At 40.5% G+C, this 16,531-nt stretch overlaps 3 protein-coding genes across 3 annotated transcripts in view; 1 reads left to right on the forward strand and 2 right to left on the reverse strand.

Annotated features, from left to right (window-relative positions):
• bokb (BCL2 family apoptosis regulator BOK b) overlaps window positions 1–2,925 on the reverse strand; it is an 11,057-nt gene extending 8,132 nt beyond the window's left edge. The window contains exons 1-3 of the mRNA XM_005721322.2: window positions 2,577–2,925; window positions 1,825–2,139; window positions 882–1,010 (exon numbers count right to left, since the gene is read on the reverse strand). Of these exons, the coding sequence (XP_005721379.1) occupies window positions 882–1,010; window positions 1,825–2,047 (352 nt within the window). The 5' untranslated portion in view covers window positions 2,048–2,139; window positions 2,577–2,925. The remainder of the gene's footprint in view (window positions 1–881; window positions 1,011–1,824; window positions 2,140–2,576) is intronic.
• A 4,826-nt stretch (window positions 2,926–7,751) lies between these two features.
• elovl1a (ELOVL fatty acid elongase 1a) lies at window positions 7,752–11,268 on the forward strand. Its single transcript, XM_005721323.1, has 8 exons — window positions 7,752–8,094; window positions 8,647–8,740; window positions 8,937–9,127; window positions 9,232–9,312; window positions 9,460–9,516; window positions 9,673–9,778; window positions 9,893–10,032; window positions 10,150–11,268. The coding sequence occupies exons 2-8, from the start codon at window positions 8,680–8,682 to the stop codon at window positions 10,456–10,458; spliced, it is 945 nt and encodes a 314-aa protein (XP_005721380.1). The 5' UTR covers window positions 7,752–8,094; window positions 8,647–8,679; the 3' UTR covers window positions 10,459–11,268.
• Window positions 11,269–12,134: 866 nt separating this feature from the next.
• cdc20 (cell division cycle 20 homolog) lies at window positions 12,135–16,193 on the reverse strand. The gene is made up of 11 exons (XM_005721325.2): window positions 16,088–16,193; window positions 15,519–15,729; window positions 15,268–15,410; window positions 15,094–15,190; window positions 14,887–15,012; window positions 14,153–14,349; window positions 13,952–14,046; window positions 13,614–13,851; window positions 13,348–13,473; window positions 12,692–12,809; window positions 12,135–12,596 (listed from the first exon to the last, which is right to left on the reverse strand). The coding sequence occupies exons 2-11, from the start codon at window positions 15,706–15,708 to the stop codon at window positions 12,418–12,420; spliced, it is 1,509 nt and encodes a 502-aa protein (XP_005721382.2). The 5' UTR covers window positions 15,709–15,729; window positions 16,088–16,193; the 3' UTR covers window positions 12,135–12,417.
• Window positions 16,194–16,531: the final 338 nt, after the last annotated feature.

The raw sequence follows: 16,531 nt of genomic DNA on the forward strand, positions 1-16,531 counted from the left end.
ATTTGTGTCTCCTAGATTTTGAACCGTCTTCGTTAGCACACTATGGAGTTAGCAGCTAGCTTTCTTAGACTAACAGTGACTACAATTCAACCTCACACAGCCATCCGGCCTTCATTCTATTTTCTTAAATGCCCATCCAACCAGACTCAAGCCTGTCCCGGCTGACAGCGGGCGAGAAGCAAGCTACCCCTAACGTAACATACACATTTTAGGGTTACAGAAAGAAACCAGAAGCAACATGGAGGAAAACTCAAAGATAACCTAAGAACATGTAGGCTCAGGAAGGTCAAAACTCAGAAAAGCCAAAAACCAACTAGAGAATCCAAAATCTTTTCTTAGGCAACACCATTATCCCCTGCCGCTCTGCATTAATTTTCCTTCCTGTGCATCGTTTTGAGAGGCCCAAGATTGGACATGCTGGCTTACACTTTAACACTATGCTACATTAAGCCATCCATCCATTTTCTACTGCTTATCCAGTTCAGGTTACACCCTGTGCAGGTCGCCAATCTGTCACAGGACTACTCTATATTAATTAAAGAAAAATGTTTGAGTTCTCTTAGCATGACACGACAACGCTACCAAGAAGCCCTTTTATGTTCAGCATCCACATCCCAAACTTGGGCTCAATTTAGTAAACTAATGTCTAAACATAGAAACTTGGATGTAGGACTAATTATGTGTTTCAGATGGAGTCTCACTCCACCTACATCTGATTCGCACCCACTCACTCTGAGCCGAATGAGCCTGGTGAAAGCTGCAGAGGTTCACAGTCAGTGCCTCCATAAGCAGTCAGCAGTGAAGGTCACTTCCTGTGCTCTTTTAATTTCTACTGCGATGCATCATCATCATCAACACTGAGCTTCATAACAGCCTTGTACCTGCTGAGAAAATCTCTGTTGCTACACCGATGAAGGCATCCGAAACCATGTTCTCCATGGCAACAGAAATGTTGAGCTGCCGCGCCACGTTCCTGTACAAACTGGGCTGTATACACTCCAGCTCATCGCCTAGGTAACAGAGGGAGAGCAGAAACAAAAAAAAAAAAAAAAGAAAAGGAGAAAAGTCTGTTAGGAAGTGAATCTGAGCGAAGGAGATTAAAAACAGGTGAACGTGTACCACGTCACACATTTTAACCTGCTTGAATATTGAATTCAAACATTTCACGTGACAAGAGTTCCCTCAGATACCCGTGTGCTGAGAAAAGATAGATGTGAAGAGGAGGGCTGGACCGCTGCTGCCTGGTTTTGGTTCAAGCTGTTCTCACACATGCAGATATAATCCTCGACTCATCATTTGGTCTGAGCTCATCAGAGCTTCAAATGCTCAGTACAGGCTGTATAGACATGTGGAGTATAAGCCTAATGTGTTGCTTTAATATATTGCAAATGTAGCAAATACTCCAGACACAGGATCATAATGTAGGTGATCAGCAAATTCAGTCTCTAATCATTCGCAATTTTCTGGTTTCTTTACCATTCTCTGAAAGTAGGTGGAAATTCAATACAGCCGTTGCTACTTTCTGACATTTTATGGGCCAAACAAATAATCAATTAGTTGATCAGCTAATCGGCAGATCGTGAAAATGGAATGCATGTTAGATTGCAAATGCATGAAATGTAATGTCAATCATTTCTGAGATGCTTAAACACAACATTTCCTTTCATTTTAAATATGGTTGTTGGACAAGAAGAAGAAAAAACATCCCAAAGATACCCATTATCCTTTTTTTTATGTCATGCTATTTTCATGACAGCACTAATAATGAAGCAAGGCAATCATAGTTCAAAGGTCATCGATAAGGTGGCATTTATGGAAACTTACCAAGACAGAGAAGCACCATAGACACTTCAGCCAGCGCTGTGTTTGAGGGAGAAAAATTGAGTTCAGTTTTAGACCATCCCAACCCGTTTTGGTTGAGCCTCGACAAGATGTAGTCTCTGCACAGCGCCTTAGACTGGGTCACCAGCTCCTTCTCGGTCAGTGATCGGTCAAACACATCCAGGACCTCTGCAGCAAACACTGAAGACCTGCGCAGGACCTCCATGTCCTCATGCAGGGTGAGGGGGATCTGTAAGTCAGAGAGCCTCTGACCTCTTTCAATCAGCTCAGAGTTCAGTGGTGAAGATAATATGGCAGCTGTGAGGAATAGGAGTAGATGAAAAGAGGTCAGATAAGAGGAAAACGAAGCAGGTGATTAAAAATCCCTGCTGCTACTACACACTTTTTTTTTAATTCACAAGAATGGTGGGTGAGTGTATAAAGACATTTGGATTCTAAAACAGGAGCAGAAACTTACATAAGAATATGATGGAGGCGTTATTGTTGTGAGTCACATGGTGGGATAGTCAACTTATTGCTACACTTCTTGGATTATGCAACAACAAACGGCGATACCACAAAATGACTGAGGAAATATTTTGTTTCCCAGTCTCAATATAACACACACACACACACGCACACGCACACGCACACACACGCACAAACCCATCGAGCTTTTTTCACTGCAGTCACAACTTAACCCTAATTTTAAATCCCTGAACCGCTTTAACACGCGAGAAAAAGACCACGCTTACCATCAGCATATCCACATGATGACAAACACCCGCGCCTGATGTCGCAAACGCGATTTATCCGATTTATTAATTAGTAGACGTTTCAGAGCGAATCTCTGAGGGCTTTCAAACAAAGCTGGACTGTCAGAGCAAGCGCATAAAAACTCCTCCACTGTGCAGACAAACCGGCCCAGACAATCAAGCAAACAACGGGCGAAGTTCTGCTCTCATTTCCACGCAGCGGATAGTGGGTCCACTTGCTTCTCCGAGACGCACCGACGGAGGGGAGGGAGGGAGGCGGGTGGAGGACGCCTACCTGTTGTTCCACCTTGCCATTGGCGCGCGGTGGGTGTGCTCGTTTCAGAGCCGGGAAAAGCCCGGATAAGGAGTTTGACAGCCGCCGCCTCCCTCCCACCACAAGCAGCTTCTCACCCCGGCGGACAGAGGGAGACAATTCAACTGTAACTACTTTCATTCACAAATCTGAGGGGCGATTAGCTCGGCTTTAATAGAATAGCCAGTTCGTTTGAATTTCTTCTAATATTCAGCCTTCAACACACTGATCCAAATCACCATTATGCTGTGATTTGAGCACAGGTGTGACTCAGGAGACGATCACCTGCCAAAGTTTATGTAACTGAAGCCAGAATTGTGCCACTGTCAATCCCCTGCAGAGCTCCTTCACGCCGCTAGATGTCCCGCTCTGCTCGTGGGTGTTGTTTGGTAATATCGATGTAGATTTACTGCATTGCATCCTGATCTTTTTACTTATTTATCTATCTAAGATAATGAGATAAGATAGGATAACTCTTTATTGTCATTGCACTGTCATACTTAGTACAAATACAAAGAAATATTTGCTACAGTCATGGAACACAAAAGAAAAAACTCTTAATGTCTTTATATTTTCTGTCATCTATTCAGTCAAAGAAGACCAGATATTTTTTTGTTGTTGTTGTTTTCTGCTGTGTGTGTGTGGATGTGTGGATGTACTTGTTTAAACATCTTTTTGAGGACCAAAAATTAGTATCCCATTATACTTGTGGGGACAACAGTCACTTCTGGGGACATAATGCCGGTACTCACAAATTTGAAAGCGTTTTTGAGGCTCAAAAATTGTTTTTTTAGGGTTAGGGTTACAATTGGGTTATGGTCAGGGTAAAGGTTAGGGTTAGGTATTCATTTGTGATGGTTGCGGTTTTGGTTAGGGGCTAAGGAAAGCAATGTCCTCACTAAGATATGAAAATGTGTGTGTGTGGCTTTTATTATTTAGTTTGTTTGGCTTTTTAGAAAACAAGTGATCTAAGTAGGAATAAATATTACAATGTAAACTATATGAAAAATAACAGGTGAAAGGCATTGGTTAAATGTAAGTTTTTTTATTTGAAAAGACTGTAAAAAAAATTTTTTTAAAGTATATAAAATTAAATATTTTGTTATTTCATTTCAAACAGTCATCCTCAAAAAAGAGAAAAGAAAAACTGTGATTTGCTACTTTGCTTTTAAATTGCTCGTGTGTTTTAAATCATAAAAACTGATCCAAAGGAAATTTTTGAGCTGGCTTCATTAATTTCCCTGCAGTGTTGCTGTTTCTCCTGTTTCTCCTGTGTTTTGAAGACCTGAGCCATTTATCCTCTTAAAATATCCACAACTGAGAATTACATAAAAGCAAAACAGCAATTAGTGCAAACACGGATTCAAACAATTTGGACACAGGAACTCAAGAGAAAACTGGATTTTAAGTGTAGCAAACTGAAACTGTTAAAAAAAAAGTTGTAAAAAAACAAATACAAAAATTCAGTATTGTGATAAATGTTAGTGTGAAGATGCTCTGGTTATAAAAGGTTAAACTATAGCTGGATGTGAAACTATGAACGGTCTCTTGTATCCTTGCTTTTTCTCTTTAGTAGTTTTAACCTACATCCTTTCACATTTCCTTTTTCTTTTAATCCCTATAAATGAACCGAATAAAGAGAAAGATTTTATTATTTTTTATTGTAAGCTAAATGCACAGAAAGATGATTTGCAAAGTCAAATCTCAGCAGAGGATTGCAAATGAGCTCCTGCTCAAACAAGGACACCATGCCTCAGATGATCACACTACACATGCTTAATGTTTATGTAACATCTGCCAAGTTAAACTCTGACAGTATAAATATTCCAGACATGAGGACTAAATGCTCAGAGGCCAAAGGAACATCGTGTCACTGTGTTTGTCTAGACAGAAAGATTAGAGAAAGACCTCGGAGTGAAATGAAATCCCACGAGAACCAAAGTGATGCAAAAAATAAACAGAAAACATTTTTTAATGCCAAAAACAGAATTGCAAAACTTGACACTTGACAGACAAAAAGCAACTTGGGGACCTTTTTTTTTTAGTTTGATACAGCTCTGACACATAGTCAGTCTGAATAACTTCTTGCTGCACATTATGTAATTTATTTGTTATTCTATACTCTTGTGGAAAAAAGAAACATCTTGTCCTTTAGGTCTTCAGCAGAAGGGATTGAAAACTAAAGTTTCAGGAAGACAAACGCACAGTCATAAATGTACAACACACACATATTTTGAATTTCTTCTTCTTCTGTAACTCAGAAAGTAATCACACACCACTTGCACTTTTACCCCCCTTTAGACAAAAAAAAAAAGAAATTAGGAGTGACGAATGATGGCCGTTCCTCCTCAAAACCAAGCTAATAATCTGCAAACAGATTAGACTTCTGCATGGTGATTCCCTGAAAGAGTGTTTATCTCTCTTGGCATGTTGATTGCTGCTGATGCAGGCTTTATTCACATAAGGATTAGATGAAGCATTATAAAGTTAAGTCATTGTTTTCACTGGGAGTGCACTTACTTGTCCAAACTCAGGTGAATGGGAACATATGATCTCAAAAGATTTTCGGTGTGGCTTCTTGGTTCAGTCAGTTTTGCACAATAAAGTAGTTTTCAAGGCTTTAACATTTAAATCCATGATCAAAAAGAAAAAATAAATAAATACATTTATAGGGTCAGACACCTGCAATAACTTATTAAAAGTCCAACTTAAATACTTTTCTATATGTAAAGGGAATCAGAATAAGTAAAGTGAGACTATAATGTGTTTTGCAGTATTTTGTATAGTATTTTTTTTTCTAAATTACAACCTGTATACTGTTTACATGATCAAAATTAACTGAACAAATCCAAAACAATTAATAAATAAAACCAAGCTTGAACTCATAGCACTGAATGGATTTTTCTAGAATACCCACAATATGAAAAGGTTTTGTCAGGCTTTTGAAATTCCTCACCTAAAACTTGCCATTGAAATGTTACTTAAGATCTCAGACTCCAGTTATCTTCCATTGCAGACAGGCACCTGTCTTAGTTATTAGCAAAACAGTTGCCAGATAAGTGATTTTATTGTAAGAAAACAGTGATAAGAAAGAAAAAACCTTTTCACACATATGATCAGTATCACAAACCTGAATTTTCACATACATGGGGAGGGGAGAAGAAAAAGAAAAGGGCCTTTCAGCTCCAGTGTTTGGTAATGTCTCTACAGTTTTGTTTAGATGGGCTGCAAACAAGCAATGGATTAAAAATGACAATGTTGGGGTATTTATACATAAATGTAATGAATTACATAACTCGGCCACTGCTAACCACATGTGAACTCGACTGTGTTTCTTCACAAGCAGCACAAACTGCTCTGGAGTGCCGGCTTCCACACATGACAGAATCACTGAAGAGAGAATGTATGAGCATGGGCAACCATATGATTTCTTAAGCAATCCTCACTGCTATTACATAAAGCACAGAGCTGAGAATTTAAAGAATCCCCCCCACACCCATTCATTCATTTTTCCACATCCAGATGAGGCCCATCCTGCCTAATTTTCCACAATTGGCAAAGTGAGGGAAACTATTATCTGCGCTGCGCAGTGGGACTGAATGTCAGCTTGTTTGCCGGTTTGTTAGCTCATATGCGATAAACTAAAGTCAGTGTTTAACAGTCACAGGACCAAGATGGACAGGGAGTGTGCTGTATTATTTAGGAATATGGCAGCAATGGAAAACAGCTGACCACGTCGCTGGAGACAAAAACACCAAGTCTCACATTCATGTCAGCTTATGCTTAAAAAGGGCAAAAACACTCCAATAAGCAACATGTTGCTCTCACCCTGCACAGTTAGACTTGGTTTGAATGATCATTTTAAGTTCAAGGTTTTGTCACATTTCCACCAATGCATGGATGATTTAACATATAAGTGTCATTGCATAGAGTTCTGGCTGCATGTGAAACTGACAGCGCCCATGAATTTAGCATGCTTTTAGAAGAAGTCCTTCACTTTTGTAAGAGCCCTGTCTCTGGGTGAAACTGAACTGTTAATATGTTAACAAGATCAGGATATTACACTTACAATATGGTGCCTACCATGAATGTGAATGGCACATTCAGGAAGCCACCTGTCGAGTTTTTAAGGGGCTCTATCTGAAACTAAAACTGCCCATGTTGGAAAGTCTTTACTTTCTGACACAATGCGTTGCATTTCCAAAAGAATTTCACTTTTTTTTTTCCACTTTATGTTTTCATGCTTTCACTTGAGTGCACTTAGTGTTAAAGTGTCATACAATATGTAAACAGACAGCACTGATTGCCTCTCCCCGCTTCCTTCTCGCCCTCTTTCATGTGCATGGATGCCTTTCATTCCTGCCTCTCCGTCTAATCTTGTGGTGCCGAGTAAATTTCTAACACTATCCAGGCCTCACGCCCAGCATCGCCGGTGCTTGGGGAACAGGTCAAACCAGAGGCACCAGAGGGCCTGTCAAATAGCTGCAAGGGTTGGGCAAATCCAAATGTGTCGTTAGGTTTGTAAGTGTATTGTGTGGGTTTGCAACCTTTAACCTAAATCAAGTATGAAGGATAACATTATTACGTTATCCTCATGTACTTCTTTACTTTATTTATTTCATGGCATTTGGGAATCTGTATTTTTATATCAGTTCACTTTTTTCACATAACTCTGTTTGTTTTCTTGCATTTTACTGAACTTATTAAGTAACAATGGAGGTAGTCGCCTTTGGCTGTAGGTGTCTTATGCAGGGGGCCTTTAACTCTTTCACCCTATCGCCTTCACCACTTATTGATGAGGCAGTCCAATCACAGGCAGTCTCAGTGTGGACAGAGAGGTGGAGCCAAGCACTGAAACAGGGTGTGGTTGTGAAACTACAAAGTAGAGCCATGGGGTTTAAATTGAGCTGAATGAGCCCAGTCCCATAGTTGTCATAGCTCTTCTGTCACTTTTACTCATCTCCCTCTCTCTCTCGGTTTCTTTATCGGTCTTTCCTTAAAGCATTTTAGCTACTGTTTTCTGTGTGATTGTGTAAATATCATACATCAGAGGACAGCTGGAGGCTTCAACCCACGGAAAATCCCTTCATGCTTCTGGTTTTTCTGCCTGATCGCTCTCACGGGTGTCGCAGATCTGTTGAATTCACTGGATTGAGTGCTGCCGGCTGTGGAGCTGCTTTCCTCGCATACAGGAGTGCTCAGAGGGTGAGTCACTTGTTACACCTTGTAGCTTTTCACCTTCTTGTCAAAACTGAAGAACAAGCTTGAACTAGTTCAAAACAACATAAATGATCGTGTCTCGTTCTACAATTTTACTACCTGAGCTTCATGATCTGCTCATATTTCATTCACTCATTTGGCCACATGGGCCAAGTTCTTTGCCTCACCTGTTTGACTTGCTCTGTTAGTCCCAATGAGCATTTCATTGTTTAAAACCTGTCATCTGAAATCGCGTTTCACAATTCTGCCCAAAATATCTATGAAGGACTTTTTCTTTTTAAAAAGTCTGAGCTGTGAAAGAAGTTCTTAAATTCGCTCTCATTTTTTCCTTGTATATCTGTTTGAAAAATTGGAGCCGAGGGCACTCAGGGGTGTTTGTTGAGGCCATCCAGCTGTCTCCTGTTTGTTCAGTCATTGAGTCAGCAGGTTGAGCAGTCATATTATTGCTCACCTGCCCAACCAACCTCTTTCAGCTCCGCTTTATCTCTTGTTTTCTGACTCTTTGTCTTTTTGTACTGTTCGTTGTTTTTTTTCCAGGTGTTTTGAAAGGGTAAAGAGGAAGCAGTCACCATGCTGCAAGAGGCTATAACAAGCGTTGTTGAGTTCCACAGTTATCTACAATCAAGAACTGGTAAGTGTCTTCATTTCTCTCTTCACACCTACAATCTGCTCAAATCAGAACATTTTATTTCGTCATCATCATCAGGTGTGAAACAGCACAAAAGTATGTATGACCTGAACTGCCGGTGGACCCACCCAGATATTCCAGTATGGAAACATGACTCAAGGACTAAAACATGCCTGTGTTTCCTGTATGCGTTTTCCAGATGCCAGAGTCAGAGATTACCCTCTGATGCAGAGCCCCGTGCACATGACGACCATCCTCCTGGGTTACATTGCCTTCTCCGTGTACGTGGGGCCTCGCGTGATGGCAAATCGCAAACCTTTCCACCTCAACACCGCCATGATAATCTACAATGTTTCCATGGTTCTGTTGAATGCCTACATAGTGTATGAGGTAAGACGAAAAGGTATTTGTTTGCGCTCTTTTACTACAGGTGTGATGTCAGTGCTAAAAGCTGCTGGTGTGGTTTTTTTTCTTTTTTTTTTCGTTACACTTAGTTTATGATGTCTGGATGGGCCACCACCTTCACATGGAGATGCGACCTTATTGACCGTTCCACCAGCCCACAGGCTCTTAGGGTAAGTCAGTAAATTTTTACAGGGGAGCTTTCATTGTCTCAAGCTAATTATAGATATAGATATAGAGATAGATAGATAGATCTATCTATATCTTATTTCTGATTGAGTGTCAGATATCTGACATCACAGCCCTCTTCCTTTCCACAGATGATTTGGGTGGCCTGGCTGTTTTATTTCTCCAAATTCATTGAGCTTCTTGACACAGTAGGTGCATTTTCCTTCTTTTTTTTTTTTTTTTTTTTTTTTTTTTTTTTTTTTTTTTTTTTTTTTTTTTTTTTTTTTTTTTTTTTTAAATCTTCCCCTTATTATTTTGGCCTTTTGATCAGTTAACCGTGACTGATCCCATGTGTGCTTTTGCAGGTATTCTTTGTGCTGAGAAAGAAACAAGGTCAGATCACATTTCTTCACGTCTTCCATCACTCCTTTATGCCCTGGACGTGGTGGTGGGGCGTCACCCTGACACCCGGTGAGCTTACAAATGCATGTAAACGCATTGTTTAACAGTGCAAGACCAGCACAACTTTTCTGTGAGATGTTGCATCCTTACATTAACATAATATTTTATTACCCCCTTCTTAAGCTGGAGGAATGGGCACCTTCCATGCCATGGTGAATGCAACAGTCCATGTTATCATGTACACCTACTACGCACTCTCTGCTGCAGGGCCTCGCTTCCACAAATACTTGTGGTGGAAGAAGTACATGACTGCAATCCAGCTTGTACGTTGTTTTGCATTTTCCACAGCAAAAAATTCAAATAAATGGCATATCTGATTTTTGCCTACAGCTCAACTGTTTTACAAAAACTAATATTTGAGAGGGGTGGTTGTTTTTCAGACGCAGTTCATTCTGGTCTCCATTCACATCAGCCAATACTACTTCATGGAAAAGTGTGACTATCAAGTCCCCTTTTGGATCCACCTGATCTGGATGTATGGGGTCTTATTCTTTCTCCTGTTCTCCCACTTTTGGGTGCAGGCCTACATAAAAGGCAACAGACTTCCCCTCACGCCCGAAAAGTCGAAACAGAACGGCTCAACCAGCGAACCGTTCACTGTGGTGGCCAACGGAAAGCACCTTCAGAATGGCAACAGTCACCACTGCACCAACGGCAAAATCTTCATGGGCAAAGTCAAGGAAGTCTAACTCTGTGACCCTGCCTGGAAAATGAGAAGGACACACAGACTGTCAGTTCGAATTAACACCATTAAATTCATCATTCATATCTACTGGCATATTGGACTGACATCAATTTCAGTATGCTTCATCTAAACTGTAGTTTCTTTGTAAATCTAGTCTTTTGTGAAAGCACATCCAGTGTTCTTGGGGTGTGAATGGTGATCTCTACCTGCCCACGTTGTGTTTGTAAGTTGTAACTGTGATGAATACTGTATGAAGATTGGTGCTTATTTTTGTCACTGATAGTATTCTTCGACTCGGGCTCGACCCACACTGCTGTTTTTGCTAACATGGGCTTTGTTGCTTGGGAGTACGGCAAAGTTTTCACACAAGACTAGAACATGTAAATAACTGCAATTACCTGTTAGCCCCCCACAAAGAATTTCACTGTAAATGTCAAATATTTAAGTTGTTTTTTTTTGTTTTTTAAAAGAATTTTTTATTTATCTTTGAAATAAAACTAAATTTAAAGGTCTGCGTAACTTGAAAAACAGTTATGGTGTGCACTGACCAAAAAGTGTTACACCTAAACTAAATTTCAATTTTGAGAGTTGTGGGAGAGCAATGTTATACTGTATATTACAGTTTTGTGTTGTTTTTAAAGTGCACATACACTGCTGTGCATGTTCATCTGTATTAATCCAGTCTGTTTTACAACTCTGTATGGTCTGTTCTCTTTGCACACTGTGCTTGAAGTTAATAGGCTTTCTATGCTGTTGGTTGTTTCTGAATTATAACTAAAGAAGTCTGAATATACTGAAACCCATCAATGTTTGCTGCTATTGATTACTTTAACGCAGGTGTCCCCAATCCCAGCCCGCGAGGGCCGGTGTCCCTGCAGGTTTTAGATCTCACACTGGGTCAACACACCTGAATCACATGATTAGTTCATTACCAGGCCTCTGGAGAACTTCAAGACATGTTGAGAAGGTAATTTATCCATTTAATCCAGCTGTGATGGATCAAGGACACATCTAAAACCTGCAGGGACACTGGCCCTCAAGGACTGGGATTGGGGACCCGTTTTAACGTGTATGTGCCCTCTGAGGAACAGAGGTTGGGCCTTTTATGCTGGTTTTAACTCTTGGTCAATTAAAGATAACATTATGGGACCTTTCTAAAAGCCAATGATTTATAAACATGAGCTTTCATAATCTGTACTCGTAGCAGTTGCACATCAATTTAAAAAAAAAAAAAACGACAGCAAAAACCCAGCTTATTTTTGCAATATGACAACAAATATTTTTAGGAAATTCTGCATGTGAACCCAATCAGCATTCCTTTTAAATAACTTAAATGCAAGCACTCAGTTCTGAATTCAGAGTGAGCCACCTTGTGGCAATATTTGGGCATTTGTATTTACATTAAGTGGGGAAAAAAGTTCAATGAAATACATCCTCAGGCCTTAGATACTTGAGACACATCTACAAAGTTGGTTGCATTTTAATCAACCAACACTACAGAATAACAGCAGATTAAGTGATCCGTTATAATAGATCAACTTTTGTGATGTAACAAAAGCCAGCTCTAGTCTGACAATGAACAGCAGATTTAGTTCTACATCATAAGCAGGATGTATTTGAAAACAACACACCAGTAAACTTTTAAACTGGTCCTGGCAACATGAAGCAACACAAAGGGAAGCCGATATGGTAAAGTGTTTATTTATAACCCAGGTATACAGAAGATCCAGATTTAAAAAAAAAAAAAAAAAAAAAAAAAGAAACCTAGGCTATACATTTTAAAAACTGACTGACAAAAATCACTAGTACCACACACACCCACGGCCATTAACACTTTAAACCACCAACTGGAGCATCACAGACCAACACCAGGTGGTTTCCTTTATTGTGGATAAATTAAGAAAAAAATATATATCACAAATAACTCAAACTCATAACAGATGTAAAATCTCATTGAAGAAAATTATCTGATGGACTGATGAATGACGCTGCTGGTTGATTTCACCATCCTCTCTTTAGCCTTCTTCTTAATGGGATCTATTTCGAAGCTCTTCCACAGGCGAATGGTCTCATCAGCAGCAACAGTAGCAACAGTAGAGCAGTCCGGACTGAGAGTCAAACTCAGAACTCTGTCATCATGGCCTTAAAGAAAAATAAACAAATTATACCAGGAGAAAGGAGGAACAGCAGGTTCTCAGTTCACTGGATGTGCCTTTATGTGGACGGGACTTGTTTACCATTGAGCTCTGCGACTTTACTGAGAGAGGGATATTTCCAGACAACAACATTGTTGTGGGCATATCCATGAGCAGAGACCAGCTCCTTGTAGTTGGGTGCAAACACCAGGGATGAGATCTGAAAAGTTGGATTGGATGAGACATGTAGTCAAACACATTTTAGTGGGAATGACCATTAAAACCGAACTGTGTGGAACAGGGATGTCAAACAGGTGCAGGGCCAGAACCGGCCAAGCAAAGTCTCCACTGGACAGTTCTTGAAAGTGAAAGAAATGATTTTGAACTTGAACCAGCTTTTCCTATTGATAAAGACCTTCCACATCGCCATTCATTCCACACTATAGTAGCTCAATACTATACGCACTTAAATATTAATACAGAAATGTTCATTTTAATCCTCTACAACTATTGAAATCTGTTATGCATTAACAAAAAGTGGAAATTTTGGGCGAGACCTTTATTTTACAATATAGAAAAACTGAGAAATGCTGTTGAAATTTTATTCTATATTAAGAGATTTCAGAGATTAAATGTTTAAACTTCTGTACACTGCCAGAAAACGAAGTTTTACTGATCGGGGCCATTTCAGAACAATGTGAGCTGTATGTGGCCCACAATGTAAAATTAGTTTGACATCCCTGGAAGGATGCAGTTACCTGGGACTGAGTGTCAAGTGAACTGATACAGGAGCCACTGTTTACATTCCAGATACGGACGTGGCGGTCGCTAGTACCACCTCCAGATGCAAGGATATTGGGCTGCCATGGACACCAGGCCAGAGCCTAGAACAATGGAAAGGCATACACAAATGGCAACGAGAATATTTAAACTTCAGTCTTCATTAAATTTTCACAAGGAGCAGGAAGGGAGAGGAAACTGAAAAGGAGAAAATTAGCATATTGAACTTCTGTTTGCTGCTCACCTTGACTGCTCCCTGATGTTCGCTCCAGCAACGGATCAGCTGGCTGTCGTTGCCAGCACTGCCCCCCTGTGCACGGGGCCATATGCACACCAAGTTATCATTGCCTCCACTAGCCAAGTATCGCCCATCAGGGGACCACTTCAGGCCGCACACTTCCTGTGCGTGAGCAGTCAGGGTGCCGATGTGATGGTCTGCCACCCTCACATCATGGTGGTGGATGTGTCCAGATCTGGAGCCACTGCAGGGGGTGGTGAAAGAGGAGAACACACACTTGAGTGCAAAAATGGAAAACACCAGGGAGATATCACCACTGTCTTTGGTAGGAGAAACATTTTTACCTGGAGACAACATGGTCATTCCAGCTCAGAATTCCAACCCTTGCTGTGTGGCTGGCCATGCTGCGCAAGCGCTTCTGATTTTCAACATCCCACAACTAAATGGAAATCAATACAATTTATAAAAAAAAATATATAAAACACATGTTCTGATATGTCCCATATTCATTTGGACTCAAGTGGCACGATGATCTCCACACGGACCTGAACCTTGCAGTCACTGGTGCCGACAGCTAGGTAGCTTCCCTCTTTAGTCCAGGACAGGGAGCAGATGTAGTCCTCTTCACGTTCCATCTTCATGAGAAGAATGATGTCTCCTTGAGTGGCATCCCACAGGTAAACACTGTTATGAAGAGCAACAGCGAGAAAATTTCTACTGCTCCAATCAAGTAGATTCAAATCTAGAGGGGGGGAGAAAAAAAAAGCCTAAATTAATATTGCATGTTAAAGTATTCTTAATTTACTAAACTAGGATGTTTATGCAACACTGAATTTCAGTTGGGTTCCTATTTATTAAACGGGAACATATATAAACAGGAAAACAACTTGGGAATGGTGTTGCTCTGAGATAGAGATCCCTCTCTCTCTCTTAAATGCTGCAGCGCATTCATGACGGAGCCTTGTCGTGATCTGGATAGCGTTTATACAGCCAGTCATGGACAACAATGGAAACAAAAATGACTTGCACTGCCATCTTAGCTTATGAGGTTGGAGGGCTGCTCCAACTTTCCTAGTAAGAAGTCTGACTTAAATATTCCAGCATGCAAGTCACGAATAAGGACTTCAAACCAAACGTACAAGATTTGCTCTTTTAGAATCTATTGATCAGCGTCCATTCTCTGCCTTTCTGTAAATTTGTGGCATCATTTAAAGATTCGTTGCAATTAAATAAAGTCAATTGTATAGAGATGTAAAATCCTCTTAAGTGCCCAACTTACAGAAATCATTTCTAAGATCAGGAGCATCCAAGATCCTGTCAGGAGTTGAAGATATGTATCTGGACTTTTTAATAGAGGCAGGGGTTGCTGTGTGAGTGTAGAGGACTTTTAGGTTGTTTTGGTAGCCTGTAAACAAGACAGAGCGACAATGAATAAAAAGAATTGCCTTCAATACAGCAGATATTTATAAAATGCACATATTTCTACCTTCTGGTGCATTAAGTGGTTTCCCTCCAAGATGGAGGATCTTTGCATCTTCAACGTTGTATCCATTCAGTGACACAGACCACGCTTTCTGGGTTTCCTTCAGACACAGGGAGCCACACTGATTGATATCCTACTTGTACAAATGGAAGCTTAAGTGTTTGTTACACAACTTACTGATGATGTAACTGATGTGTTCGTGTCTGCTGGCTCATTCTCCTTTGTCAGCAGGAAAGTTGCCACATCCATTTGCTTGCTGTTTCTGATGGGAATGAAGCGATCACCCCCCATCTTGGATGGGGTTTGTTTCTTGTTTTTGCCTATGACCCATAAAAAAAAAAAAAAAAAAAAAAAAAAAAACTTCCCAGTGGTTAACATTTGCAAAGCTTTCCCCGACATACGAGTATAAATGCAGACAAATACACTACCTGGCGTTTTGCTTGGTGTTTTTGATGAGCTCAGGGACACATTAGCAGACTTTCCCGGCGACAAGCCGCTCAGGGCGGATGTGTTTGATGAGCTCGCCTTTCTCTGCCACCTCGCCATGGGAGCGTTTGTGATCGGCATGTCCAGCTTCAAGATGCTGTGGATGTCGTTCTCAAACCCAAACTGCGCCATTTTATCAACGTTTTCATAGACCTGGACATCACAACAGATAAACAGTAAGTCCGTATCTGATTTGAAACAGTATAAAGGCTTACTGACAGCTACGATGCTCAGACTAATGCTAGGATAGCATCTGTCAAAAAATGTCTTTATTTAAAAAGTAAGTCAGGTCCGATTGAAAAACTTCGCTATGCTTCTATTCTTGTTTTGAACGTTAGCTTAACGTGACCAAGCTAAACGATTGTGTAGCATGAATCCAATGAAAGAACGCGTTAGCACCATCGCTTAACCGATTAAAAATGATTTCACGTATAAACAAAACAAACTTAAAACTAGTGATTGAATTTAAAAGTATATTTCTGCAATTTCAAAATCAACACAATGACCTCACCTCGTCGAGAAAACGTGAAATGCAGAGAAGCACAAACTCTTGTCTCTCTCTCGATTTTGAATTTCGTGCGTATGACGCCACGACGTTTAAATGCCACAGAGCGCTCATGCGATTGGTTAGTTCAAGAAGCTGCAGTAAGCTCAGCGCATTGCTATGGTGACGTTTACGAATACGTTAACGTGATTGGTCAATGATACTTTCTTTAACGTATGAAAAGAAACCTCTCCACTTAAAGGTGTCGCCCTCTATCTGTAGATTTAGGTCTGCGCTGTATGAATTTAAAGAGCGACACAAAACTAAAGACCTGTAAGATGCTTTACTTTAAAACACGAGACCGCTATCAAGGGGCGATCGTGGCTCAAGAGTTGGGAGTTCGCCTTGTAATCGGAAGGTTGCCGGTTCGAGCCCCGGCTTGGACAGTCTCGGTCGTTGTGTCCTTGGGCA

The sequence above is a fragment of the Pundamilia nyererei genome, unplaced genomic scaffold (genome assembly GCF_000239375.1).
Source record: "Pundamilia nyererei isolate P.nyererei 1_Seehausen unplaced genomic scaffold, PunNye1.0 scaffold00004, whole genome shotgun sequence".
NCBI classification, from domain to species: domain Eukaryota; kingdom Metazoa; phylum Chordata; class Actinopteri; order Cichliformes; family Cichlidae; genus Pundamilia; species Pundamilia nyererei.

What these genes read in the sequence shown, in the direction of transcription:
- cdc20 (XM_005721325.2), bottom strand. Translation starts at nt 15,708, where the DNA reads ATGGCGCAGTTTGGGTTTGAGAACGACATCCACAGCATCTTGAAGCTG. An exon ending in AACACCAAGCAAAACGCCAG is followed by an intron (nt 15,411 to 15,518) that starts GTAGTGTATTTG and finishes TATGGGTCATAG; the next exon opens with GCAAAAACAAGAAACAAACC. An exon ending in CCAGTGACTGCAAGGTTCAG is followed by an intron (nt 14,047 to 14,152) that starts GTCCGTGTGGAG and finishes ATTTCCATTTAG; the next exon opens with TTGTGGGATGTTGAAAATCA.
- elovl1a (XM_005721323.1), top strand. Translation starts at nt 8,680, where the DNA reads ATGCTGCAAGAGGCTATAACAAGCGTTGTTGAGTTCCACAGTTATCTA. An exon ending in CCAGCCCACAGGCTCTTAGG is followed by an intron (nt 9,313 to 9,459) that starts GTAAGTCAGTAA and finishes TCCTTTCCACAG; the next exon opens with ATGATTTGGGTGGCCTGGCT. An exon ending in ACATGACTGCAATCCAGCTT is followed by an intron (nt 10,033 to 10,149) that starts GTACGTTGTTTT and finishes GTTGTTTTTCAG; the next exon opens with ACGCAGTTCATTCTGGTCTC.